This window comes from Mustela erminea, chromosome 5 (genome assembly GCF_009829155.1).
Source record: "Mustela erminea isolate mMusErm1 chromosome 5, mMusErm1.Pri, whole genome shotgun sequence".
NCBI classification, from domain to species: domain Eukaryota; kingdom Metazoa; phylum Chordata; class Mammalia; order Carnivora; family Mustelidae; genus Mustela; species Mustela erminea.
The window spans coordinates 3119583-3147364 of NC_045618.1; the positions used below are offsets into that span (position 1 = coordinate 3119583).

At 41.4% G+C, this 27782-nt stretch overlaps 1 protein-coding gene across 3 annotated transcripts in view; it reads right to left on the reverse strand.

The window, feature by feature from the left end:
- ADAMTSL3 (ADAMTS like 3) overlaps positions 1 to 27782 on the reverse strand; it is a 336446-nt gene that overhangs the window by 195171 nt on the left and 113493 nt on the right. For all 3 annotated transcript variants that reach the window (XM_032341952.1, XM_032341950.1, XM_032341951.1), the window contains exon 5: positions 7247 to 7292. In XM_032341952.1, the coding sequence (XP_032197843.1) occupies positions 7247 to 7292 (46 nt within the window). The remainder of the gene's footprint in view (positions 1 to 7246; positions 7293 to 27782) is intronic.

A 27782-nucleotide genomic window follows, 5' to 3' on the forward strand; every position in this document is an offset into this window, starting at 1 on the left:
TTTTTTTAAAGATTTTATTTATTTGACAAAACACAAGTAGGCAGAGAGGGAGGCAGAGGGAGAGGGAGAAACAGGCTCCCCGCTGAGCAGAGAGCTCAATCCCAAAACCCTGGGATCATGACCTAAGCTGAAGGCAGCAGCTTAACCAACTGAGCCACCCAGACACCCCTTCCCTACAAAAAATTATTAATAAATTATCGGCCAGAATCTTAAAATTCAATTTCTTTCATTTCTCCCCTTTTTACTACTTAACTTTTGTATCTTGCTGTGTTCCTGCTTCTGGCCTTTATAATCTGCCTCAAATCCTTTTTGGAAGTAGGTAGGGAAGACATAAAATATAAGAAATAAACATCCCCCTGGGATTAGTTGTACTATTTTGCAGTGAATCGTTCCAAAATCCTGTATTGCATCCACATTTTTCTTGTTTCAGAAACATTAAATCTTAACCCAGGTCACACCTATGGAAGAAAGAGTTGATGCAAAGACTAAAACTGGTCGACCTCTCTCTCTTGAAACGAGGACTGTTTTCCATCTGGCCCCACGGAAGATCATCAGTTGATAAAACTGTATGGCCTCCTCTTCCCTTAACTGTGGCCAGTTTTCTCTGTATCTGACTCTTTGAGACGCAAGCCAAAGAATGGAAGAGAGCAGACTGAGAACCTTCCCTTATCCTAGGCTCACTGATGTGGCAAGCATGCTTTAGGGACTGAAATTGCTTGCTGTCTGACCCCTGACTGTCTTAAACTCCATAAACCAAAGAAATATCACAAAATTAACAAGGCTTCATTAACAGACAGCGGAGGATGCCAGTCTACACTTAGTTCTTGCCAAAAGGGGGGCCTGGTTTGGACACGGGACCCAGCCTCATTGGCCACAGCTGATCATCAGAGAGGCAAACACCTGGTCCGTGCCAGGACAACCTTTCCCAGGAACTTGGAACTGCAGCAGAAGAGCTGGGGACTCCCATCAGTCTGAGACAGAGCTAACCATCGCTTTCCTGTTGAGGCAAAGCCAGCCAGCTCTCACAGCAAAGAAGAATGAATTAGACAAGGAAGAAGGAAAGATGAGAAACCATGTCTTTCAATACAATTACGTAACGTGGGCCCCTCACTTTCTGATTCCTGGGTCCGGGCCCTCAAGGTGTGCTGATGCCCAAATTCTATTAAATAGCCACACATCCATCCGTGAATCCCATTTTTCTTGAGTTACTTTGAGGGGGCTTCTGTCCTGGGAAATGACGATCCCAATGAAGACACCCTTGTATCTGGACAGTGCTTTCCAGTTTACAAGGGGTCACACTGACATTCCCTTTGAGGTAGGTAGGGTCAGCAGAATCATTACCCTCATTTTATAAACAGAGGAAACTGGGATCCTCAAAGTCTTCAGTCACTAGCCAAAGACACCCGGCGAGACTAGGACAGAGCCAAGACTGATTACCAGACTGACAAGTGCTCCGTGATATGACACCGCTTTCTAGTAATCTTGGAAGACATGGAGGGCTTGCATTAAACACTTGCATTCACTTGGCATTCTTCCAGCGTCAACACGAAGCCTGTCTAGTCGGCTTCTGCTGGGTCCCCTGCGCTGGCTCAAGACAATCTAGGGATTCCTGTGTCTTAAATAGTTTAGTTGACATTTAGGAAGCTCGAATACCAAACGTTCTTCTGCTTCCCTTTCCCTGAGAAGCATTTCCTCATATAGGTTAAGACAACCCACTGGTTAAATATATTTTAGGGGCGTTGCCTAGGTGACAGTCTGTGGAGAACAGAAAAGAAAGATCTAGTCGCCTGATATCGCGTGGAGAGCCCGTTGTCTCATCGGAGATGCTGCGTGTGCCGCATGACCTACAGGGACCCACTGGGTTACTGTTTGTGTTGATGGACGCACAAGGAAGGCTTTGCAGTGAAGGAAATGAAATTGTCCCAAGTGTTAAATTAAAAATTGATTAAGTGGCAGGACGCCTGGACGGCTCAGTCAGTTAAGCATCTGACTCTTGATTTAAACGCAGGTCATGATCTTAGGGTCCTGGGATCGAGCCTGGCATCGGGCTCCATGCTCCGCGGGACGTCTGCTTGGGATTCTCTCTCTCTGTCTCGGTGCCTCCCCCTCCGGCATGCTCTCTGGGTCTAAGCGGAATAAGTAAAAATATATTTTAAAAAATTGAAGAAGTGGAGTTGATCAGGAAAGAAGAAATCCCAGATCAGGAAGACTTGACTCAGTCAGGAGGGGGCAGCCAGCCTGGAAAGCATAGAAGAGGAGGAGGAGGAGGACACAACCAGTACCCGTGGAGGACCGTGCCAGAGACAGAGATCTCTTCTCCCTCCTCAAGCCGAGAGGATACACACGTCATCCTCATGGACAACTGAGCGAGAAATGCAGGGACAGGGAGATCACCTCATCAATGGAACATTTTTATGCAAAAAGGGATAGACCTTCAGCTAAGGGATGATTTATATAAAGGGACTGAACCAAACTTTAATATGGTTTACATATTTAGGTCATTTTTCCTAGATAACCAGTGAGTAGGGACTTAGAAGGAATGGGATTCCTACTGTAAGCAAATTTAAAATTTTTATTTTCTCTTCACGTCCAAGGTGTACTACAACTTGGCATCCTCTAATATCACCGAAGCCAAATTTCTAGCATGGAAATGAATTATAAGTGGCCATGATAAGAAGGCAGCAAATGGTGCATCACGGAAAAGTGATGTTTCAGAGGAGATTTGGGATGATAGGATGTTTTTTAGGACAACTATAGGAATCTTTCCTATACAAGCAACAGGGACACAGCAGAAATGAAGTCAGTAGCAGTGAGGGACAGGGACCGGGCGTGACCAGCAAGGGTGGACGTTTGTGAGCTGAACACAAGAGAGTCTAAGCAGATTCTGGAGGTCCTTGAAGGCAAGGCAGGACCCACGGAGGGGACTGCAAGCGTGGCACTTTAAAAGGACCTGTATGACGGCAGGCTGGACCAGAGTAGGAGCAGCGACAGTGCAAAATAAAGAACACCTCTACGAGGAAACTGCCAGAGCTCAGCCGTCCACAGGACCCATGGCATGGAGAGTCTTTCAAGGGTCCCATCAAATGTCATCCGTCTTTTCTGGAAAGCTGCCAGGGACCCCACCATGCAGAATCCACCACTGTTCCCTCCCTGCTCACATAAACACGTGTCCATGCTGCAAAACCCTCGGACCAAATCATGATATGCTTGTTTTTAAAGGCGTTTTCCTTCTGCTCTCTTCCAGCCCTGCCTTTGATCCCGTAAACCCCGATACAAAAAGGAGAGGTCAGTGGTTTCAAGTACTAGAACTCCTTGCTGACAGGCGTGCCTTCCCTTGGAAAGTCTCCACTTGCTCTGGGAGACGCCCGGTAAGGGAAGGTCTTCACTGAGGCCTCAGGGGCCTGGGCCTGGCCGTCGGGCTCTTTGCAGGGTGCTGACCGGAGGGTTCTCTCTGAAGGTGGCAGCTACTGGGGGTTACGGAATGTTCCAGCCCAAAGCCCCATTTTCCCCCAACAGAATGACCCCAGGGAGAGCCGCTGCAGGGAGGCCCGCTGTAGCGGGGGGTGGGGGGGGCGGGGGGGGGGGGCGGGGTGGTGCTCACTCCCCAGCAGTGCCTCTCATTCCGCCCCGGGGGGAGTAGGATTTCTTCCTCTCTGCCCTCGGAATGTCACTCCCCATCACATCCGCACTTTCTCACAGGAGGACATTCGATCCTGCCTTGAGTGCTCGGAGCTCACTCTTCCTGGGCAGACATCAGAAATGCTGCTGTCGGGTCTGTCCGCGTCAAGCAAGAGCCTCGCCTGCAGCAGGGACACCCCCCTCCCTGAGGCTGGGGCACGGAAGGCCCACGGCCATGGGGAACTTCCTCTCCCTGACTTCCCCTCCGCTGCCTCTCCTCTCCCTGACCCCTGTCCCTGGCCCACTGTGGCCCGTCAGAAAGTCTATCCTACAGCTCCTGGGATTGGTGGTTCTATGACGGTCTCGGAAGGGGGGATGCTCCTGCGACTCCCCCTGGGAGTCATGGGCTCCTGAGGCAGGAGGAGCAGTCGTATTCGCTGTCACCGGTCATCTGACAAGGCTCCAAACCTCGCAGGCTCCTTTCCAAGAGGCAGTCTGGCATCGCACAGTGGCTAGAAGTGTGCACTCCAGAGCCTGCAGCGCGACTGCCGGGGTCTAGCTCAGCTCTGTGCCCCCGAACACGTTTCCTACATTTCCTCCTGTGTGAGAGTGGAAGCAAGGGCCGTCCGGGTGGCTCGGTCGGTGGAGAATCTGACTCTGGATGTTTGGCTCAGGTGATGATCTCAGGGTTGTGGGATGGAGCCCCACACAGGGTTCTGCACTCAGGGGAGTCTGCTTGAGATTCATTCTGTCTCTCTCTCTCTCTCTCTCCCTCTCTCTCCGCCTCTCCCTCTTTCAAATAAATGGTTTTTAAAAGTGGAAATCAAAATAACATCTACTTTGTAGAGATATTATGGGGATTAAGTCAGTGGATTCATGGATAGGCACTTAGAACAATGCCTAGCGTTCAGGAAGTGCCACAGGAAGCAGCATTCAGAATGCAGGGGGTCAGTTAGTATAATTATTGTGGTTGTTGTTGTTGATGTTTGTTAAGAGTTGGAAAGCCGGCCTGCCCCGATGGCAAGCTCTGTGCTTTCGAGGCAGAGAGCCTGAGCCTTCAGACGATGTGAAGGAAGAGAAAGGACGGGCGACCTCTGGGATGGGAGGGAACGGAGGGTCTCTGGGGTCCCCCGGCAGTGACCTGTGTTCCTCCCCGGGCCAGGCTTCCCTGATCACCAAGACTGGGACGGTGAGGTCCCTCAGGTGGGAACAGGGGGATCTTGCGGCCCCCGGACGGGGGCTCTCATGCCCCTGGAAATACGGGCGTCAGCGTCTCTGAATCCCAAGGCAAATCTCCCTCGTAAGAGCGCCTGGTCTTGGAATCATTCAAGGCAGCTTCCTTCAGAAGAGGGGGTGATGGGCCCCATTTCCAGGGAAAAGGGAAGCCCCTGACTGTCAATGGAGTGTGGCCTGTCTGCAGCGGGGACACTGCATGGCCGTGAGAAGCAACAGCAGGCGTGCCGTGACGGGACCTCACTTCTCTCCCCACTGGAGGTAGGTGGCAGACGGGTCCCCCCTCCTGCTCTCGGCACCACCCTGGGTAGCGGGAAGGGGGAGATCTCAAAGGGGGGGATTCTAAACCTCAATTAATAAAGCAGGAAGCAATTCAAGAAAGGATGTGACTATCTTTGAACCCTGAGTTCCTGTGGTTACGTCCACTCACGGTGCCTGACATCCTGGCCATGTTTCTATTGTCTATTCCCAGGAACACAGTGTGTCGTCTCTCCTGGGGAGACCACCGGCCCTGTCGTGGGGACTACACGGGGCCACCTCTGATCCGCGGGACACCTGAGGCTGCAGAGCCAGAGCCTGGCACACGGAGGTGGAGGGTGTCCTGAACACTTCTGCCCCGAAAGGCCTGCCACCAGCCCCCACTTCTTTCCCTAACAGGAATTCTTTTCAATCTCTGAGTTAGCAAAGACAAGCATGGTGACTAATGCCGCGTTCTTATGAAATCTCTCGACAGACCCCAACTCAGAAAACCAAAAAGGGCAACATTCACGTGGCGGTCCTGCCCACTGGTCACCACTTTCTAACCCTCCAACCCTCCGCAGCCTACAGGTGGTAAAGGCTTCCGCAGGGTCCTCCCAGAGGGGCCCTCGCGCAGAGACCACAGGTCCTGCCAAGACCACGGGGCCTCAGGGGCCTGGGATCTTCCCTCAAGCTCACCTAAATCCTAACCATTGCACCCAGTATGCACTGGTTTTAGTAGGTTATATTGTATGTCTACACTGTGTGACCCAACGCTCCTAGACCCCCTTGTGCTGAAGAAAGGTGTCTTCTCAGAATTAACAAGAGCAGAATCTCTCTCTCTTTCTCTCTCTCTCTCTCTCTCTCTGTCTCTGTCACACACACACACACACACACACACACACACAGAAACCCAAGACTGAAATCTCAAAGGGCAACACCTTGATCTGGGCATTTAACACGAAGTCCCCCGACAGTTTCAGAACATGGCAGGGTGGGCTACTGGGTGTAATTTATCGTCGAATGGCTGCAAGGAATTTGTGGTCACTTGTTAAAGCGGCCCTTTTGTAACAAGAAAAAAAGCCCTCAAAACAAACAACAGCAAAGACAAACAAACAAAAATATGTGGCCGCGCAAAAGGCAGTGCATAGAAATGTCTCCCTCCGAGATAAAGCCCTCCGCTCGTGCCTGCGGGAGAAAACAAAGCCAGACTGGGTTTGTGCTAAAGGTCCAAGTCAACCTCTCTGCCTCCCTCCCGCACCCCGCAGCTGGACCTCAGCTCATTTAATTACACATCACGCCCATGTGCGTCCCCCGAGTCCTCGCCCCTCCCCCCCCGTCACAGGACATGTGAAATCTATTTGCTTTGTGGCCCCAGATTCCTCCAGGGACATGATGGACACCGGTCTGTCTGGCCAGGAGCCGAGTGGTGGAGCAGTCTGAATGCCCAGTAAACAGGTACCCACACCTGCCACCTGAGTTTGAAGCCCGTTGAGAGAGACAACCGCATCTGCTTTATCTCTGATGAGAACAGACTGGCGGCTGGGCTGTGCCCTGTGGTCAGAAGGTCTCGCTCCCAGCGCCGCTCGCTACTGCCCCGGGCTGGCAGGGCTGCCTCCCAGGACACATCTAGGTCTGCAGGACAAAACCGTGTCCTGACGTAGGATGTTCTTGAACCACCGATAGAGCGCCCTTAAACACCTCGAACGGTGGACAGGGCAGGTGGTTTGGAGCAGGAAGAACACCATAGACCTGTTCAAGTCTGTGCTCTCCCATTGTGCCCACGGGAAAGGAATTTTACCCCAGGCCCTCATTTGCAAAAGAGAAATCGTCACACCTTGTCTGCCTCAATCTCAGACAGTGTGAGGGTGGGGGGGACACCCTGTACATAATGCACTTGAACTCTGAAGGTATTTACAGGTCTCAGGTATTGTTTCCACGAATTCAGAAACTACTAAATACTTACCAAATCAGTTTATAAATATAAAAAGGCCCAAAAAGCCAGGAAGGTATGAGATACACAAAATCTGCTGTCCATTAAAAAATGTTTACCTTTTCCCCAAAGGGTACCAAGGGGTCATTAGCTTTACAGCACACATAATCTTCCAAAAGAACCCAGGAGTTTTACTGGTCTAGCTGTTCTTCTTACAGAACTTACATGATTGCTGCATGTCTTGTATCGAATATTCTGTCCTTCACAGTTCCTAGAGGGGAAAAAAAAAGAGGGAAAAAGAAATGATTTCATAGAAGTGGCAAGCAGCTCAAAAGAAAGGACAGAGGGAGTGCGGGAGGAGCAGAGGGAGGAGGAGGAGGAAAAGAAAGAAAACGAGGGAGTGTGGGAGTGAGGGGGAAAGAAGGGAGGAAGGAAGGAAAGGAAAAAGAAAAAGGCCAACACAAGGTGACACTCGCGAAACTTACATCAGTCTGGGTTACCTCAGAGATTCCAAGTTCAAATTCTAAGAAATAACTTTCAAAGAATCAGAAGGGCAAAAGGTCTCATGAAAGTGTCCCTTTGAACAGAGAGTGAATTCTTCAGCTGAATCAATGGAATGCTATTACTTATGTGCAGTTTTCACCCTGGGAGCCACGGAACCCCTGACATTAATGTGTAACGTGTGTGCCTACTTATGGGGTTTTTTTTTTCTGTGAAAAGGAAGAGGAAGCTCCGGGTGGATGCATTCGTGCACGGTGTCCCCCCGCTCCCTGAAGGACCCTAAGCTGGCTGGGCTCTCCGTGACCTCTGTCTGTAATCGATACAATGGACTCCGTTAGACGCTGGCTAGAGGCAACCCTTCCACATTTTCTTCCAACTACTGGCCTTACGGAACGGAAGCTGCAAAATCGTGTCCAGGTGATTTCCCTGGGATGCTGGTGCTATAGGGTCCGAAGTCATGTGTAGGCTTGAGAACCCCCCACAAAGGACCCCCACAAGCTCTATCCTCCCCTCCAGCCAGTGGCTCGGGAACCCTGCCACTTGTTCTCCCGGCCCTGTCTTCCTTAGGATGCTCAGGGTTCCAACCCGCAGGTGCTTTCCTCAACCAGGGCTTGCTGCTCTGTAGTTTGTATTAACTCCTTACAGCTAGCTGGTCTGCTAACGGTACTTCCCAACTTCTCTGTTATACATTCTTTTTTTTTTTTTTTAAACCTTTGATTTACCTGGTCAGTTCAATGGCAGATTCACAGCAAAGAAAGCTAAACACAGGCTTCACTCAACATCTGGCTTTAAAAGTTGGTTCAATGTTTTAAAATATTTAGTCTTAGAAGAATAGAATTTTTTTAAAAAATGCTTTTATTTATTTGAGAGAGAGTGAGAGATCATAAGCAGGGGGGAAGGGGCAGAGGAAGAGGGAGAAGCAGACTCCCTACTGAGCAGGGAGTCCGATGCGGGGCTCGATCCCGGGACTCCAGGATCATGACCTGAGCAGAAAGCAGGTGCTTAACCAACTAAGCCACCCAGACGCTGCAAGAAAATACATTTTTAAGAACTGGGTCTGAGTGGGGGCACCTGGGTAGCTCAGTCAGTTAAGCATCTGACTCCTGATTTGGGAGCTCAGGTCATGATCTCAGGGTCCTGACATGGAGCCCTGCACTGGGCTCACTCACTGAGATCTTCTCTTTCCCTTCCCTCTGCTCCTCCCTCTCTTTTTAAAAAAAAAAAAAAAAAGTGGCTCTGGATGGATCTGATTTTTGGCTGCTACGGTTTAAATAGGAGCCTCTATGACATCATTGATAATCCGTTTCAGTAATATACCATCATCGCACATATCTGCTGACGATTTCATTCTTATTGATTACAAAAAGAGTACGTGAAAACTAATAATACGCCAAGAAGTGTAAAGGAGAATAATCAGTCTTTCTAAATCCCATCACCAAGACCTTCCCTCTCCCTACTTTGGCATTTAATCACCCCGTGTTTCTGAGTGACTTACGGATGTGAAATCCTAGTACAATTCAGCCTTGGATTAGTTTTCATCTAATATAACAAGCAGACCCTCATTTCATTACTAATTCTTCGGAGAAATTATTTCAGTAACTATGTAATAGTCCATTATACAGACACTGCATTTTTTGTAGACCTGAATTTAAATGTTCTTAATTGTGGTGAAACACACATACCATAAATTTACCAACTTAACCATTTTGGGATACACAGTCCAGCATTAAGTACATCCACATTGCTGTACAGACAATGTGTGGTCATTTATGCTGCCTCTTTTTTCCCCATGCTTCTTACATTTACATATGGTAGAATTCACCTTTTGGGGGGTGTACGATTTTACGAGTTTTGACGAATCCATCCTCCACGTGAGTAGTTTTCTTTTACTGGCATGATTATTTAGTATTTTATGTTTGACCCTTTCTGATCCTGCTTTCCACTTTTTCTTTCTTTGCAATCCTTCTCAAACTATCCACGTTCATCTCATACCGTCCCTTCCTGTCTGTTCCACGTGTAGCACGGATCCCTATTGGGATTACGGAGACAACATATGGGAAGAAGTTTGGGAGTTGGGGGGGAAAAAAATCACAGCATTATGGCTGCCTCAGAAAGCATTATCTAAATGACAGTTAAAGTTCTGAACTCAAAGGCAGACCACGTATACAATCAGTTGCCCTTGCTTAGTACAATTCTTACGAGTTCGGGATTAGGACGTCTTCCCAGATGCTATGTTAGTAATAGGTTGACCAGTCTCCGCATCTTGTAACATTGCCTATTTCCTCTGTTTTGTGTCTTGTCATACATGACCCTCAAGTTTATTAAACTTTCGATGAGACTACATGAAACTTGAAACACTCAAGAAGGACCAAACTGGGAGGCTGACGGGAAAACCGGATTATAGGGTGGAGAAGTCTCTCATGGTCAAGGGGAAGTGACGCCATTCTCCTGGGAGACAAGAGCTAAGCCAGTGGACAAGGTCATGCACTTACATGACTTATTTCATTGTGCTTTTATGTGCAGGGGGTGGGGGGAGAAGAAAATAAATTACAGAAAAAAGTGGTGGATGGGGATTTAAAGTACTCTGTTTATTTTGGAAAGGCCCCAACTGAGAAAAGCAGCTAATAGATTAGGGAAGTGATAACCAAAACCTTTTGTACCACACTGACTTAGAACCCTAAAAGGCTTTTAATTTTACTGTCCAGAGACCAGGCAAACTGCAAAGAAACAAGTTAAGATAGTATTTGAATTGAAATACTGATATACAGAAAAACAAAACAGTCAAAACCTATAAAGAATGATATTCTCTTTAAAAACATTCTGGAACTTCAGAAAAAATGATTTCAGAGGCACTGATACCACTTGTTTAACTTCAGCGGTTTTTTAAATGAGAAGCAAAACTACTGTTGTAGGGATGCCTGGGTGGCTTGGTCAGTGAAGCATCTGCCTTCAGCTCAAGTCATGATCCCAGGGTCCTGGGATCGAGTCCCACATCGGGCTCCCTGCTCAGTGGGAGTCTGATTCTCCCTCTCCACCCTGCTGGTGATCTCTCTTGCTATCTTGTCACTACCTGTCTCTCTCTCAAATAAATAAATAAAATCTTTTAAAAAAAAGAAAGAAAGAAAAGAAAAACAATTTTTGTAAAAAGAAATTTAAAACTAAAAGGAAAAAAATGTATCCTTGAAAACAGCTTCTGGTTGTGTCTCAGGTCTGTTGTATAGACCAGACGGTCACAGTCTACACCCCATTGCCATCTGCTGTGCCCTGATTGTAAGCCTGGGACCCAGGAGGCACGAACCTGCATCTTAACCGACGAGACCAAAAATGTAAACCTAAGACATGAGGCTATCGCCACGACCAATCCCACTACAAGGGCAGCAAAGTGACATGGAAAGAGAGCATTTTACTTCATGAACTCTCAAATACAGAGTACCATTCTGGATTCATTCCTTCATTCCTTCTCCAAGAACTTCTTATGGTGAACCTACTAAGTACCAGAATGTGGTTATAAATATGAGGGAAGACCACCTCTCAATTCCCTGAACCAACCAGTAGTAAGATTTTTTTTTTTTTAACCCAACTCTCTGGCCAACATTTTTAACGCCGTCCTTCACATCAACCGAACACACAGTAAACTCACTGACTGATCTCTATGGATGTGGTATGTCCTGGTGATACTTCAGTATGAAAATGAATGACCACTTTGTGAAACAGGCATGAAATGAAATTCAAGTTATTTTAAAGTTAAGGACACTGGAGTCCTAATTCCCCAAGCAGGAACCTGCCAGCTTATTCTGGAAATAATTCCTTTGGCCCCAAGCAACCAAGCTGCAGAAAGATTACTTCCAAGTTTTTAATTTCATTCTAATTATTATATGCAAGAGCTTATGGTTATCAGGAGTAAATGAAAATTCAAGAACATCATTTCACAATTATGTATTTTCTACCCATTACAACATTTGTAACACCCTGAAACTGGAGATTTTTGAAGCCATAAATTTATGAATATATAAAAAACATATGTTGATTTCACATGAGGATACATTAAAAACATTAATAAAATTTCCCTGGAGTTTATAGCAGTATAATTTATTACACTCATTTGATGATATAGTTACTCAAATACTCGAGTCTTAAAGACAGAGAAGCATGAGTTTTGAAGAATAAAAATATATTAATTTTTCAACTAGTAGTTAACTTAAACCTGTTTCCCATGGTTGGCAGTTGACTAGCATATCGAGTTACAAACTTCTGCAAGAAAGACCTTCTGGCTGGGTGATGGTCGGCAACGCAAAAACACTGACTGTGAATTTAAATATAATCAAATCCTGAAATAACATTATTCACAAAGAAATCAATGAGCAAAATAGCTGCATGCACTCCCTTCCCTAAATCGGGAATTTAAATAAGCACCCTGATAAAAAAGAGATGGCACAGAAATGCTTTCAAAAGCTTTGAGATGGTGCTTTATTTGATTTTATATGTATCCACCTCTGTCTTCCTCCTCCAAGAAAATGGACCACAGAGCTCCCTATTTATGAAGATTTAATAAGTCTCCAAGGCTCCCCTAGGATAAAGAGACCTGATAAGCTTTTCAAGGGAAGTAGGTTTCCTTCTTAAGAACCTCAGGGTACTTTCAAAGTGACAGTAAACATTTTTAATGTGGGAAGGGGTCGGGAATGATGAAAGTTTGAGGCTGCCCAAAAGGGGGAAGCAGGGACGTGTTGAACCATTAATTCATCTGTTGCCCTTCTTCTGAATTGCTATAATTCAATTTTTAGGCAGAGACATGATGTTACTGTCCCTGTTTCTCATGAGAGATGTGGAGGGAATGGGGGGGGGGGTGCCACAGGCCTGGCCCCATGCCAGGAACCAAGCTGGAGACAGGACATATGATATATATCACCATACCTTTATCTGACTATACATACCACAGGGCATACTATTCTCGCATTCAATTTTTTAAAATACTTGATTAGGATCTTTCCTAGCCTGGTATATTTTTCAAATTAGATGAGCTCAGGAAGTAAACAAATTTGGAGACTCTCAGGCCTAAGAACAAATTTCAGAAGACAAGTTAAGATTTGTTCATAAATAGGCTAAAAAACCACTAACGTCCTAAAAAACTGAAAGGAATTAAGCAAGTACTGCTTCAGGAATGAACACTTGAAATAGAGACGCAATATGTATGACTGAATTGTTTTTGTGTTCTTACAAGTATTTTATTATGAAATGTTTTAAGTCCACACAAAAAAAGTAAGAATGACACAAACTCATATACCCACTAGTAAGCCTCATTGTTTCTTAAAGTTTTCTTTGGAATTATTTTTAAGGAATGCATCAGTCCTGGGGCACCTGAGTGGCTTAGTTGTTAAGCAACTGCTTTTGGCTCAGATCATGATCCTGGGGTACTGGAATCCAGCCCTGAGTCGGACTCCCTGTTCGGCAAGAAGCCTGCTTCTCCCTCTCCCACTCCCTCCGCTTGTGTTCCCGCCCTCAGTGTCTTTCTCTGTGTCAAAGAAGGGGGGGGGGGAGAAAGAAAGGACGGACGAAAGGAAGGAAGGAAGGAAGGAAGGAAGGAAGGAAGGAAGGAAGGAAGGAAGGAAGGAAGAAAGAAAGAAAGAAAGAAAGAAAGAAAGAAAGAAAGAAAGAAAGAAAGAAAGGAATCATTACAGACATGTCTCCAAAGGCAAGGAAAACAAAAGCGAAAATGAACTTTTGGGACTTCATCGAGATAAAAGCCTTCTGCACAATAAAGGAAATAGTCAACAAAACAAAGAGGCAACTCATGGAATGGGAGAAGATATTTGCAAATGACACTACAGTTAAAGGGCTGATATCCAAGATCCATAAAGAACTTCTCAAACTCAACAGCCAAAAAACAAAGAGGTTAAAAATGGGCAGAAGACATGAACAGACACTTCTCCAAAGAAGAACACAAATGGCTAACAGACACATAAGAAAATGTTCATCATCATTAGCCATCAGGAAGATTCAAATCAAAACCCCATTGAGATACCACCTTACACCAGTTAGAATGGTCAAAATTGACAAGTCAAGAAATAACGAATATTGGAGAGGTTGTGGAGAAAGGGGAATCCTCTTAGGCTGTTGGTGGGAATGCAAGTTGGTGCAGCCACTCTGGAAACAGTATGGAGGTTCCTCAAAAAGTTAAAAGTAGAGCTACCCTATGACCTAGCAATTGCACTACTGGGCATTTACCCCAAAGATACATATGTAGTAACAAGAAGGGCCACATGCACTCCAATGTTCACAGCAGCAATGTCCACCATTGCCAAACTGTGGAAGGAGGCATGATACCCTTCAACAGTCCAAGGGATACAGAAGATGTGGTCTATATACACAATGGAATATTACGCAGCCATCAGAAAGGATGAATACCCAACTTTTGCATCAACATGTATGGGATTGGAGGAGATTATGCTGAGTGAAATAAGTCAAGCAGAGAAAGTAAATTGTCATATGGTTTCATTTATTTGTGGAATGTAAGAAATAGCATGGAGGACATTAGGAGAAAGAAGGGAAAAATAAAGAGGGAGAAATCAGGGCGGGAGATGAACCATGAGAGACTATGGACTCCTGGACTCTGGGGAAACAAACAGGGTTTTAGAGGGGAGGGGAAAGGAGGAGGGATTATCCTGCTGTTGGGTACTGAGGAGAGCATGGATTGCATGGAGCACTGGGTGTTATATATGCAACAATGAATCTTGGAACACTACATCAAAAACTAATGATGGTTGTCTTTCTCCACTTGACTTATTTCGCTAAGCATGATACCCTCTAGTTCCATCCATGTCGTCGCAAATGGCAAGATTTCATTTCTTTGGATGGCTGCATAGTATTCCATTGTGTATATATACCACATCTTCTTGATCCATTCATCTGTTGGTGGACATCTAGGTTCTTTGCATAGTTTGGCTATTGTGGACATTGCTGCTATAAACATTCGGGTGCACGTGCCCCTTCGGATCACTACGTTTGTATCTTTAGGGTAAATACCCAGTAGTGCTACTGATATGAGGAACGGGAGATGCAACATGGGGGGTTAAGGGGGTAGGAGAAGAATAAATGAAACAAGATGGGATTGGGAGGGAGACAAACCATAAGCGACTCTTAATCTCACAAAACAAACTGAGGGTTGCTGGGGGGAGGGGGGTTGGGAGAAGGGGTTGGGGTTATGGACATTGGGGAGGATATGTGCTACGGTGAGTGCTGTGAAGTGTGTAAACCTGGCAATTTACATACCTGTACCCAGGGGGATAAAAATATATTACACGTTTATAAAAAAATAAAAAATTAATTAAAAAAAACTAATGATGGACTGTACAATGACTAACATTAAAAAAAAATAAAGAAGTGTATCATGACAGATACAGTGGAAGTCCCCTGCCAAACCCCTTCAATCCTATTCTCTTGCCTCCCTCTGCAGAGGCAAAGAAATAAGTGGTATCAGAGCGTACATGACCTTCCACAGCTTGATTTTTTTTTTTTAAGATTTTATTTATTTATTTGACAGAGAGAGATCACAAGTAGGCAGAGAGGGAGGCAGAGAGGCAGGCAGAGAGAGAGGAGGAAGCAGGCTCCCCGCTGAGCAGAGAGCCCGATGTGGGACTTGATCCCAGGACCCTGAGATCATGACCTGAGCCGAAGGCAGCGGCTTAACCCACTGAGCCACCCAGGCACCCCCACAGCTTGATTTTTAAAAATTTGTATCAACACTATGTTTTTGAGAACATCCATGTTGACAGATGCAACTCAATTTCATCCATTTTTATGGTTCCATGGGAATCCCATGTTTTCCTAAAACCCCGATTTTCCTAAAGTTGATGAAGATTCTGCAAAAAGCAATCTTATGCAATAGCTTTAGGCATATCTGCATGCATTTCCGTGGGATACATACCAAGGTGGGTCTATTCTCTTGTGGGCACTTAAAGCTTCGCTATGACTAGATACTGACATACTGTTCTCCGAAGGGAGAATACCAATTTTCACCCCCATTCATAGTGCAGGAAGGTTTTTATTTTCATACATCTAGGTCAATATTTGGCATTTTAAAATGTTTAGGTGGTGGGTATCAGAGAGGGCACGGATTGCATGGAGCACTGGGTGTGGTGCAAAAACAATGAATACTGTTACACTGAAAAGAAATAAAAAAAAATTTTTTTTAATAAAATGTTTTACATTTTGCCTAATCTGAAGAATATAAAATATCTCATTTTGCATTCTTTTGTGTCTTTTTGTGAATGAGGTTAATATCGCCATTTGTTTCTGACTAAGCAGTTTTCCCTTCTGTGAATTTCCTGTTCACATTTTTTTTCTTGTATTTTTTTTATTAAATTTATTTATTTATTTTCAGAAAAACAGTATTCATTATTTTTTCACCACACCCAGTGCTCCATGCAATCCGTGCCCTCTATAATACCCACCACCTGGTACCCCAACCTCCCACACCCGCGCCACGTCAAACCCCTCAGATTGTTTTTCAGAGTCCATAGTCTCCCATGATTCACCTCCCCTTCCAATTTCCCCCAACTCCCTTCTCCTCTCTAACACCCCTTGTCCTCCATGATAATAGTTATGCTCCACAGATAAGTGAGACCATATGACAATTGACTCTCTCTGCTTGACTTATTTCACTCAGCATAATCTCTTCCAGTCCCATCCATGTTGCTACAAAAGTTGGGTAGTCATCCTTTCTGATGGAGGCATAATACTCCATAGTGTATATGGACCACATCTTCCGTATCCATTCGTCCATTGAAGGGCATCTTGGTTCTTTCCATAGTTCACATTCTTTCTTCATTTTTCTACAAGTTTGTTTTTGCCTTTATTTTACTGGTATGGAGAAGTTATTTAAACAGTTCAGATACTAATCCTTTAATTTCTATATTCACTGTCAAGAGTCTCCCACTCTGGGCTTTTCTTTTGGTTTATGGTATATTTTTATGACATAAAATTATTTGTGTGGTGGACTTGAATTTATCAATATTTTCCTTTGTAACTTAAACTCTTTATATCTTAGTTAAGGAATAATTCACTACCTGGAGATCATAAAGACATTCTTTGGTATTTTCTTCTAAAGGTTTTCAAGCTTTGCTTTTCATAAGTAGACTTTAATATACCTAGAATGTATTCTTTATGTGTACTGACATTTTCTAATATTTCCCCTTTGGATATCAATATTCATACCTGAGCTCCATGTACTGAATATCCACCCTTAATCTAAAGATTTTTAGTGCCTCCTCTAATATATTTCAAATGCTGATATATATTTTTTTCTTGGATCTCCATTTTGCTACACTGGTCTCTTATTGGTACCCAAGCTACTATGATAGTTAAATTTCTTAAATTTCAGTGTTTGGGCAAGTTACCCATCTTGTTTTTTGAAAACCTGTTTTCATTACCTTTGTATTTCCATATGATTCTTAGAATTGGGAGTTACATTTAATTTGAAGATTAATTTGGGGAAGAAATGATATTTTTATGATGTGACTTCCTATTTATGAACATACTATATTTCGTCATTTGTTTAGGTGAGATTTTTAAATCATTCAAAAAGGTCTTGTACATCTACCGAATATTTTACAAGATACCTCATATTTTCTTAGTAGGGCAAATGGTGTCTTTTTGATATTTTGCTTTCTCAGTTCTTGCTACCATATAAGAATACAGTTTTTATCTGTGCATTAATCTTGTTTACAGTACAAGGACTCTTATTAGTCCTATTTTTTTATGGGTAGATATTCTTATTCTCTTAGACAATCAGTCTCTGAATCGTGAGAACTTTATCTCTTCCTTTCTAATTCTTATACTTTGTAATTCTTTCTCTTGCCTGAATATACTGATTAGAGCCTCAGAAACATTAACAAATATAAACTATGACAGCGGGCATTCTTATTTCATACCTAATATCAGAGAAAAGGCGGTAGTATTTTACTATGAAGGATGCTATCTACTATAAATTAAAGAGTACACCTCTCTTTCTAGTTTGCTAAATTTTTCTTTCCAGTTATGAAAAAAATGCATCAATGTAGATAACTGTAATTTTTCTCTTATGTCATCAATGCTGTGTCTGATGGTGCTTACTCGTGGCAAATATTTCCTGTTGTATTATGTATGTTAGGATAGCAAACTAATCTTAAATAAGGGATCTACTGATAGGACGAGGAATCCCATAAAGCCCGCCTTAGTGGTTTGTCCCTCCGTATCTTTTGTTACTGCCAGTAGCCTCAGAGGTTTCTAGGGTTCCAAGACCATTTTTCATATTAATTTCTCACCTCAAAACTTCCACAATCATAAAGGATATATACATTCAACTCAATATGTACAATAAATGTATATCGATATACACGTAACTCAAACTCTTAGGGAACAGGTTCATTGTTCTCAAGTGGACACTTTTTTTTAATTCACTGTTGAGACCAAGAATTTAAAATCTTCTATGCTGGTATATGGCTTTTTTTGTTGGTCCCAGTCCATCTGTTTAGGAAACATATGGACTTACAAAGGTCCTACCTTAATATTATGGTTGGAGTCCCTACACTGTGCCTCTTACACCTCCAGACTTGATCTCTTGTAATTACGAAGGAATTGAAACTCTACAGTCTGAGTTCTGGGCACCAGGAGATTCCTCCTCCATTCCCCAGATAACCACAGGATCAGGTATGAACTTCTTGGTCTGGTATTTAGTTACCTCTTTGTTTAATTTTTGGTTCTGTGGATTTCCTTTCATTTCTTCCAAGTTCACCTATATTTCTTTATTGAGACTTGTTAATGTTGTGGGAGTTTTTATCCAAGTAACATACAATGTGAGATTCGTTTCAGGTGTAGAATATAGTGATGCAAGAATTCTGCACATTACTTAGTGCCCATCATGGGGAGTGTGCTTTGATTTCCCCTTTATCTATTTCAGCCTCACTCTCCTCACCTCTGGCAACCACCAGTTTGTTCTCTGTATTTAAGAGTCTGGGATTTTTTTTGTCTCTTTTCTTCTTTGTTTTGTTTCTTATATTCCATATATGAATGAAATCTTACGGTATATATCATTCTCTGATTGCCTTACTTCATTTTATTATATTTTTATTACTATGATTATATAATTATAATAACCATTCTTATATATTATAATATATTATAACTACATATTATTATATATACAACCTCTTGCTCCATCCATGTTGTTGTAAATGGCAAGATTTCATTCTTTTTTATGGCTGAGTAATAATCCATTGTGTATATACACCACATCCTCCATATCCACTCATCTACAGATGGACATTTGGGTTGCTTCCATATGTTGGCTATTGTAAATAATGCTACAACAAAGGGTGCATATTTCTTTTCAAATCTGTGTTTTTCATTTTCTTTGGGTAAATATACAGTATGGAATTACTAGATCCCATGGTAATTCTATTTTTAATTTTTTGAGGAACGGCCATACTCTTTTCCACTGTGGCTGCACCAACGTGCATTCCCACATCAGCCACAGAGACATTTTTCCAGATATGTCTCCTCTGGCAAGGGAAACGAAAGCAAAATTAGACTACTGGGACTGTAACAACAACAAAAAAACCTTTTGCAGAGCAAAGGAAACCATCAACAAAACAAAAAGGGGATCTACTTAATAATAGAAGATATTTGCAAATGATATAATCAGTAAGAGGTTTATTCCAAAATATATAAAGAACTTACACAACTCAACAATAAAAAAAGAAATAATCCAATTAAATATGGGTACAGGACCTGCATAGACTTTTTTTTCCGGAAAAGACATAGAGATGGCTGACACAATGAAAAGATGCTCAACATGACTAATCATCAGGGAAATGCAAATGAAAATCACAGTGAGATATCACTTTACCTGTCAGAATGGCTAAAATCAAAACACAAGAAAGAACAGGTATTGGCGAGGATGTGAAGACAAAGGAACCTTCAAGCACTGTTGGTGAGACTTTATTTTTTTTTTTTTTTTTTATTTTTTTTTTTTTTTAAAGATTTTATTTATTTATTTGACAGAGAGAGAAATCACAAGTAGGCGGAGAGTCAGGCAGAGAGAGAGAGAGAAGCAGGCTCCCGCTGAGCAAAGAGCCCGATGCGGGGCTCGATCCCAGGACACTGAGATCATGACCCGAGCCGAAGGCAGCGGCTTAATCCACTGAGCCACCCAGGTGCCCCGAGACTTTATTTTTTAAACCAGTTTAGGTTCACAGAGGAAGGTTCAGAGAGCTCCTGCATGCTTCCTGCCCTGCATATGCGTAGCTTCCCCCATTATCAACATCCCCAACTAGAGTGGTACCTTTGGGGCAATTGGTGATTCTGCAACAACACATCATGATCACCCAAAGTCCACAGATGATGGTTAATTCTGGGTGTTGAACATCCAGTAGGCTTGAACAAATGTATAACAACATGTATCCAGCATTATGGTATCACACGGAGTATTTTCACTGCCATAAAAATCCTCTGTGCTTTGCCTATTCATCCCTTCCCCATCCTAACACCTGGAAACCACAGTCTGCAGAGTTTCATCTTTTCCAAACTGTCATATGGTGGGAATCACAGTATACAGCCCTTCCAAAATGGCTTCTTTCACTTAGGGATATGTATTTAAGGTTCCTCCATGTCTTTCCATTGCTTAATAGCTCACTTCTTTCTGGCGATAAATCATATTCCATTGTCTGGATGGACATGGTTTTATTTATCCATTTACCTACTAAGGGCATCTTAGTTGCTTCCCTGTTTTGGCAACCATGAATAAGTTCTCAATCCTTTTGGGTACATGCCAAGGGGCGCAACTGCTGGCTTGTGTGGTAAGAGTATTAAACAGTATGTTTAATACTCTTGTTTAAGAGTACTCTTGTTTAAACTATCTTCCAAGGTGGCTACACCAGTTTGCTGTCCCACCAGCAACGAACAAGAGCTTCTGCTGTTCCATATCCTCACCAGCCTGTGCTGTGGTCAGTGTTCCAGATTTCGGCCCTCTAATAGACACGTAGTGGTAACCCTTTGTTTACTTTGCATTTCTTTGATGATGACATACAATGTGCACTGTCTTTCCATATGTTTGTTCGTCATCTCTATATCTTCCTTGGCACAGTGCCTATAAAGGACTCTGGCCCATTTTTTAATTAAGCTGTCCATTTTCTCATCATTAAACTTTAACAGATCTTTCTTAATTCCTTTGTCAGATATGTCTTTTGCAAATATTTTCTCCCAGTCTGAGGTTTGTCTTCCCATTCTCTTGACATTGCCTTTCACAGAGCAGAAGGGCTTAATTTTAATGAAGTGTCTTTGGTTGTGTATCTAAAAAGTCATGGCCATTGCCACACTTGAGGTCATCTGTGTTTTAGCCTATGTTATCTTCTAGATTTTTATAGTTTGGTGGTTTACATTTAAGTCTATGATCCATTTTGAGTTAACTCTTATGAGTGATGCAAATCTGTGTCTAAATTCTTTTTTTTTTTTTTTTCGCACATAAATCTCTAGTTGTTCTAGCACCATATGTTGAAGAGACTATATTTGCTCCATTTTGTTGCCCTTGCTTCTTTGTCAACATCACTTGACTATATGGGAGTCTATTTCTGGGCTCTCTATTCTGTTCCATTGACCTATTTGTCTGTTTTTTCACCTACCATATTGTCTTGATTACTGTAGCGTTACAGTAAGTCTAGACATCAGATAGTGTCAGTCCTCCAACTTTGTCCTTCTCCTTCAATACTGTGTTGACTGACCGGGGTCCGCTTTCCACATAAATTTTAGAATCCATTTGTCAATATCTTACAAAATAACTTTCTGGGATTTTGATTGGGATTACATTGAATCTATAGACCAGGTTTGGAGGAACTGACATCTTGACAATACTGAGTCTTTCTATCCATGGACATGGAATATCTCTTCATTCAGCCTTATGATTTTTAAAAAAGAGTTACGTTCTATTTTGCCTGGCATTTCTAGGTTTTCTTCTCCTAATTAACTTAAATCTTTTACTTAAAAATAATTATAAATCGCATGCATTTGTAAGAAATAATGAAGAGATCCCATACACACTTGACCTTATTTCCTTCAATGGTAACATCCTGCAAATGACAGAATCAGGATGCTGATAATACAGTCAAAATACAGAACATTTGTCTCACCACAAGAACTTCTCAAGTTGCCTTTACAGCTTTTTTTTTTTTTTTTTTTTTTTTTTTTACAATTTCTTAGTCTTTATTCCTTTCTGATGTTCCAGTCTTTGAGAGACCATTTGCTTGGTGGTTAGTAGCTGCCAACATGAATTTAAACTTTTTTTAAAAATTAATTTATTTATTTTCAGCATAACAGTATTCATGTACCTTCTTTCTTTTCACTCTCACCTCCTCCTTAATGCTTGGCAACTACTAATCTATTCTCTAATTGTTTAATTTTTGTCATTTTTACATGCAACTGATAAATCGTTAAGCTCTATATCTGAAATTAAGTATGTACTATATCACGGCTAATTGAATTTGAATTAAAAATTAAAAAAGAATATTACATAGTTTGTAACATTTGGAGAATTTTTTTTTTTTTTTTTTTTTTTTTTTTTACCTCTGTAATTTCTGTGTTGATTCATTCTGGTTTCCACGTATCAGTGGTTCTTTTCCTTTTACTGCTATGCAACATTCCATGGTATGGAAAATGTGGCATTCATGCCACAGCTTAACTATTCACTCACCAAAGAGCGTCTGAGTTATCTTCACTTTTTGGAAATTACGAGTAAAGCTGCTATAAACATTCACATATACATTTTGGTGTGAACACAGTATTTATTCTATTTCTGTGGTATAAAAGCCCAGGAGTACAACTGTTAGATTGTATGTTTACTTTTTAGAGACGGTCTGTTTTTCAGAGTGACTATACCATTGTACGTTCCCACTGGCAATAGATGAGTGATCTAGTTTCTCTGCATCCTTGCCAGTGTTTCATACTGTCACGATTTTTTTTTTAAGATTTTATTTATCTGACAGAGAGAGAGAGAGAGAGATCACAAGTAAGCAGAGAGACAGGCAGAGGGAGAAGCAGAGTCCCTGCGGAATAGGAAGCCTGATGCAGGGCTTGATCCCAGGACCCTGAAACCGTGACCTGAGCTAAAAGCAGAAGCTTAAGCCACTGAGCCACCCAGCCACCCCAGTCATGATATTTTTTGATATGATATTTGTAATGATATTTCATGATTGTTTTAATTCACATTTCCCTAATACATAGTGATGGTAAGCATCTTATTTTTATTTTTTTATAAACATATAATGTATTTTTCTCCCCAGGGGTACAGGTCTGTGAATCACCAGGTTTATACACTTCACAGCACTCACCATAGCCCATACCCTCCCCAATGTCCATAACCCAACCACCCTCTCCCTACCCTCTCCCCCCAGCAACCCTCAGTTTGTTTTGTGAGATTAAGAGTCTCTTATGGTTTGTCCCCCTTCCGATCCCATCTTGTCTCATTTATGGTAAGCATCTTTTAATGTGCTCATTCACCATACATTCTTCTTCTTTAGTGAAACATCTGTTTATGTCTTTTGTTCGTTTACTAACTGGATTGTCTGGTTTTTAATCACTGATTTTTAAGATTTCTTAATTTAGATACTAGTCCTTTGTCAGATATGTGGTTTGCAAATATTTTCTCCCACTGATCTATGTGTCTCTCCCTCTGCCAATACCATAGCTTTGATTAGTAGCTATATAGTAAGACTTTATATAAGATAGACTGATTCCTCCTCTTCCATTCTTTTTTTTTTTTTTTTTCAAAATTGTTTAAGCTATTCCAGGGCTTATGCCTTCCCATACACATTTTAGAACAATACTATTTTAGCATAATTATTTTAGAATAATCTACAAAAAATATTGCTGGCATTTTGAGAGAAATTGGGTTAAATCTGTAAATTCATCTGGGGAGAACTGACCTCTTGTGTTGACTTGTCCAATCCATGAACGTACTTGTCTCCATTAATTTAAATCTTTGATTTCTCTCGTCAGCACTTTGCAGGGCTCAGCATACAAGTTCTATAAATGTTTTGTTAGATATACACCTAAGTATTTCACTTTTTTCGAGTAATTGTAAATCGTATTTTATTTTTCATTTCAGTTTCTATGTGCACATCACTAGTAAGAGAAATAAAATAAATTTTTGAATGTTATTTTTCATCCTTGCTAAACTCACTTTTTTAGTTCTTGGGTTATTTTGTAGATTCCTTGGGATTTTCTACATTTGACAGATAAGGACAGTTTTGTTTCATCTTTTGGATTGATACGTCTTTTATTTTCTTCCCTTACCGCAATGGGTTGAACCAGAGTGGTGAAAATACACTTCTTTGCCTTGTTACAGATCTTTAAGGAGAAAGTATACAGTCTTTCACCATAACTATAACATATAACGTTAACTACGGATTTTTAGATATTTTTATCAAGCTGAGCAAGTTCCCTTCCATTCCTATTTTTCTGAGAGTTCCTTATCATGAATAGGTGTTGACCTTTCTCAGAAAATTTTTATGCATCAGTTGATATGATCCTATGAAATTCTTCTTCTTTAGCTCGATAACTGAGTAGATTACAGTGACTGACTTTCAAATACTGAACCAGCCTTACATCCCTGAAATCAACCCCACTAGGTCATAGTGTAGAACTCCTCTTATATATTTCTGAATATTATTTCATAGCATCTTATTAATAATTTTTACATCTATATTTATGTGGAATATTGTCTGTAGTTTTATTTTTTGTAGAGTTTTTATTTGGTTTTGATATCAGACTAATACTATATGCATAAAATGAATTTAGAAGTATTCTCTCCTCTTCTGTTTTCTGGAAAAAAAAATTGTTTGGAATTGGCACAAATTCTCCTTAAATACTTGGTGGAATTCACCAGTGAAACAATCTTGGCCTGGAAATTGTTTGGGGGTCAAGAGTTTTTATATTATGAATTCAATTTCCATAGTAGTTACAGAACTATGTATCTACTTCATATTAAGGATATGTTTGGATTTCACAGACCAAAGAAAGAAAGTCCAAAGACAGCAGTGGGGAATTTTTAAAAGCAATTCAATTTGCTCTGCAGAATTCACAAAAGGCTCCAGAAGAGGCACATGAGATATTTCTGGAAATGGGATAAAATTGGGGCCAAAAACAGTAAAATTGGTTGAAAGTCTGCCTAAGGAGCAGTTAAGACTCCCGGCTCCCTTTCCTTACTTTGGCAAAACCCTGCACACTATTATCTAAAGAGGGTAAAACATAAAGTCTCCAGACTGAGAGATAACATGGTTCAATTAAGGGAAAAGTTACTGAAAATGGGGATTAAATTTTTAAAAATTCACATATTTAGAGCTGAGACCCCAGCTTTCAGCCCTACTCGGTTTTTAGACCATTGGAATCCAAAGATCCTTGTCTGACAAGTCAAAGCAGCCCGAAATAAAACACCTAGAACATCATCCAGCAATGAGATAAACCAACCGCACCCCTACAATCAAGATTACAACTCTTGTTCTTAAATATGAACATACACAGATCATCAGAAATCTTAGAAAAGTCTCTTACATGAAACCTAATGACAAACATGAAATGAAAAACAGCATTTTGGAAGGAACTAGGACTATAGGAGGAAAAGAAAACTTCCTCCTCAAAAAGCCTGTTTATATGTTTGGAGATAAAAGAAAATACACTGCATCTGGAGAACAGGGACAGAATGCTATTTTTTAAATTCAAGGAATAAAAAAATTCTCAGAAAAAGAAAATAGAAATACACACCACACCCACACACACACACACACACACTCACATACACATATATTTAGACTATTTAGAATATATATATATATATAGAGAGAGAGAGAGAGAGAGTGTGTGTGTGTGTGTGTGTGTATTTAGCAAGCTGGAAAATAACAGTTTAGGTAAATTTCCCAGAAAATCGGGCAAATGGACAAAGAGAAGAAAATAAAGTCTAGTATCTGAATAATAAGAGTTTCAACAAAAGAAAACAGAGAAAAATGAAGAGAAGAAATCAGCAAAGAAATAAGTCTTAAAGGAATGAATTTTCACAGTGGAAGAGCACGTGGTAAGTATAAGTCAGTGGATGAGAACAGACTCACAACAAGACACAGCATTATGAAATTTCAGAAAAGTGGGAGCTGATAAATGCTTTTATATACATCCAGAGAGGAGGGAAAACGAGTAGGAAATCAGAATGCCTTCAGATTTTATAGTAACAGCACTCTGTCAGGAGACAGTGAAACTGGAGGACAAATGCCTTTGAGTTTCTAAGGGAAAATCATTTCCATACAATTCTGTACCTGGAAAACCATCCTTCCACTTTGAGAATAAAATAAAGACCTTTTCAGATATCCAGGAAGCTCCTGAAAAAAATGTACTCCATACAAGGAAGAGGAAGTTAAGGAAAAAAAAAAAAAGGAGCAGTGATTAGGGACCAGGCGGTCGAACCCTGGAGAGAGGTAAATGACCCACACAGGATGACGGGGAGATGAGACTCAGGATGCCCTGATTCCTGGCTTGAGAGCAATTAGCAGGCTGTCTGGAATTCTGCAGGAGAGAAGTCTAAGAGAAGATGAAAGAAAATGAAAATTAGAAAAATTTTTGAAAATTAGAACAACTCATTTTTTTTGAATTAGTGATAAACATGTAGAAAACGATGAAAGCAAGCAAACCCATGAAGAGCCAATTATGGATTCTAGAGGAAAGAAAAATATACTCAGGAAAGGAAAAATAATCATACTCTATTACATGACTCAGCTGTGAGTAGTGTAAGGATCACAGTCATAATAATTTAAACGTTGAACCGTGGTCTGGCCAAAGTTGAGTGTGACCCCAGGATGAGGAACTGAAGTGAGAGAGAGAGTGTTTGCACGTATGCGTGTGTGCAGCACAGCTGCAGTCAGGGAATGAGAGATGTGAGAGCTTGCTAAAATCCTCGTCTCCCAAAGTATAAATCTGATAGATAATGTTTACAACTGAACAACCAAGAAGTTGCAATGTAAGCTTTAGAAATTCAGAATAAATATGAAAACAATCAGTCACCCTTAAGGAATGAAATGATGACAAGTAGGGGATCCGCACACTTGTTTTTCTCCTCAAGCCTCATTGAGCTATTTGGCTCTTTAAACTATATACATGTACACCTTTAAAAAATAAGTAAATAAACATGCAAAAACTTTTTAAAAATCTTACTGTAAAAAAATCCATATTTCCCAATTTAGCTTTCAATATTCTTCACAAAATGGCCAACACTTAACCCACCCCATGGACCTATACTATAGTCAAGTAGGTATCTCTTTTATCAACTCCAGGATTTATTAATTCATGTATTTATTTATAAAATAAAATTTACCTAATTTCCAACGTTTGTCAGTAGTAACACTGAACATAAAGAGATGAAAGACACAGTCTATGCCACCAAAATTTGGTCTCAGTTGTGGAAACAAAAATAAAACAACATGGTGAAATAAAAGTCTTATAGAAATATTCACAAGATCCCATGGAAACATGCAAGAGTGGCACATAACCTAGTAAAGGGCGAGAACTGCCAACAAATGCTTAAAGGAAGAAATGAGGATTCAGAAGAGTTTTCAAGGTCAACTACGTGTCAACCAGAAAAAGGGGGAAAGACCACTTTAGTCAGAAGGAAGAGCACTGACCAAAAAACACAAGTTGATAGTGAGCTCACATTCAATGACCCATTCAGTTAACGCTGTTTGGGTCGGAATCCCATGTTCAATACTATGTTAGACCTTGGAGTGGTGATGTCTTTGACCCTTCCCTAGAAGGACTCTTATTTTGCCAACAATATATAAAGCACAACAGATGAACATCAAAGTTACACCAAGGTGTCAAGACAGGTTTCCTAAATGAGGGTGACCTTGCACAATCAGTAAGAATTACCCAGATATCATACTAAGAAAAAAAAAAAAAAAAGACTCAAATGCATGCAAGATACAGTGTAGATGATTGAGACAGTAGACAGAAATGGGTCAGGTTCAACCCGAAGGAAAGAATGTAAGGTAAGAAATATGCCATAGGAGCATTTTAAAACTTCATTAGAAGTCAATAAATTGACTCTCTCTCTCTCGCTCGCTCACACACACACACAAATTCAAGTGGCAAGGGTCTTTAAAAATCACCCCCAAATATACAAAAAGATAAAAGAGATGAAAGTGATTGGAGAGAACACAACAGAAGCATAAGGCAGGTGGAAGTAATGGATGTTCATGAG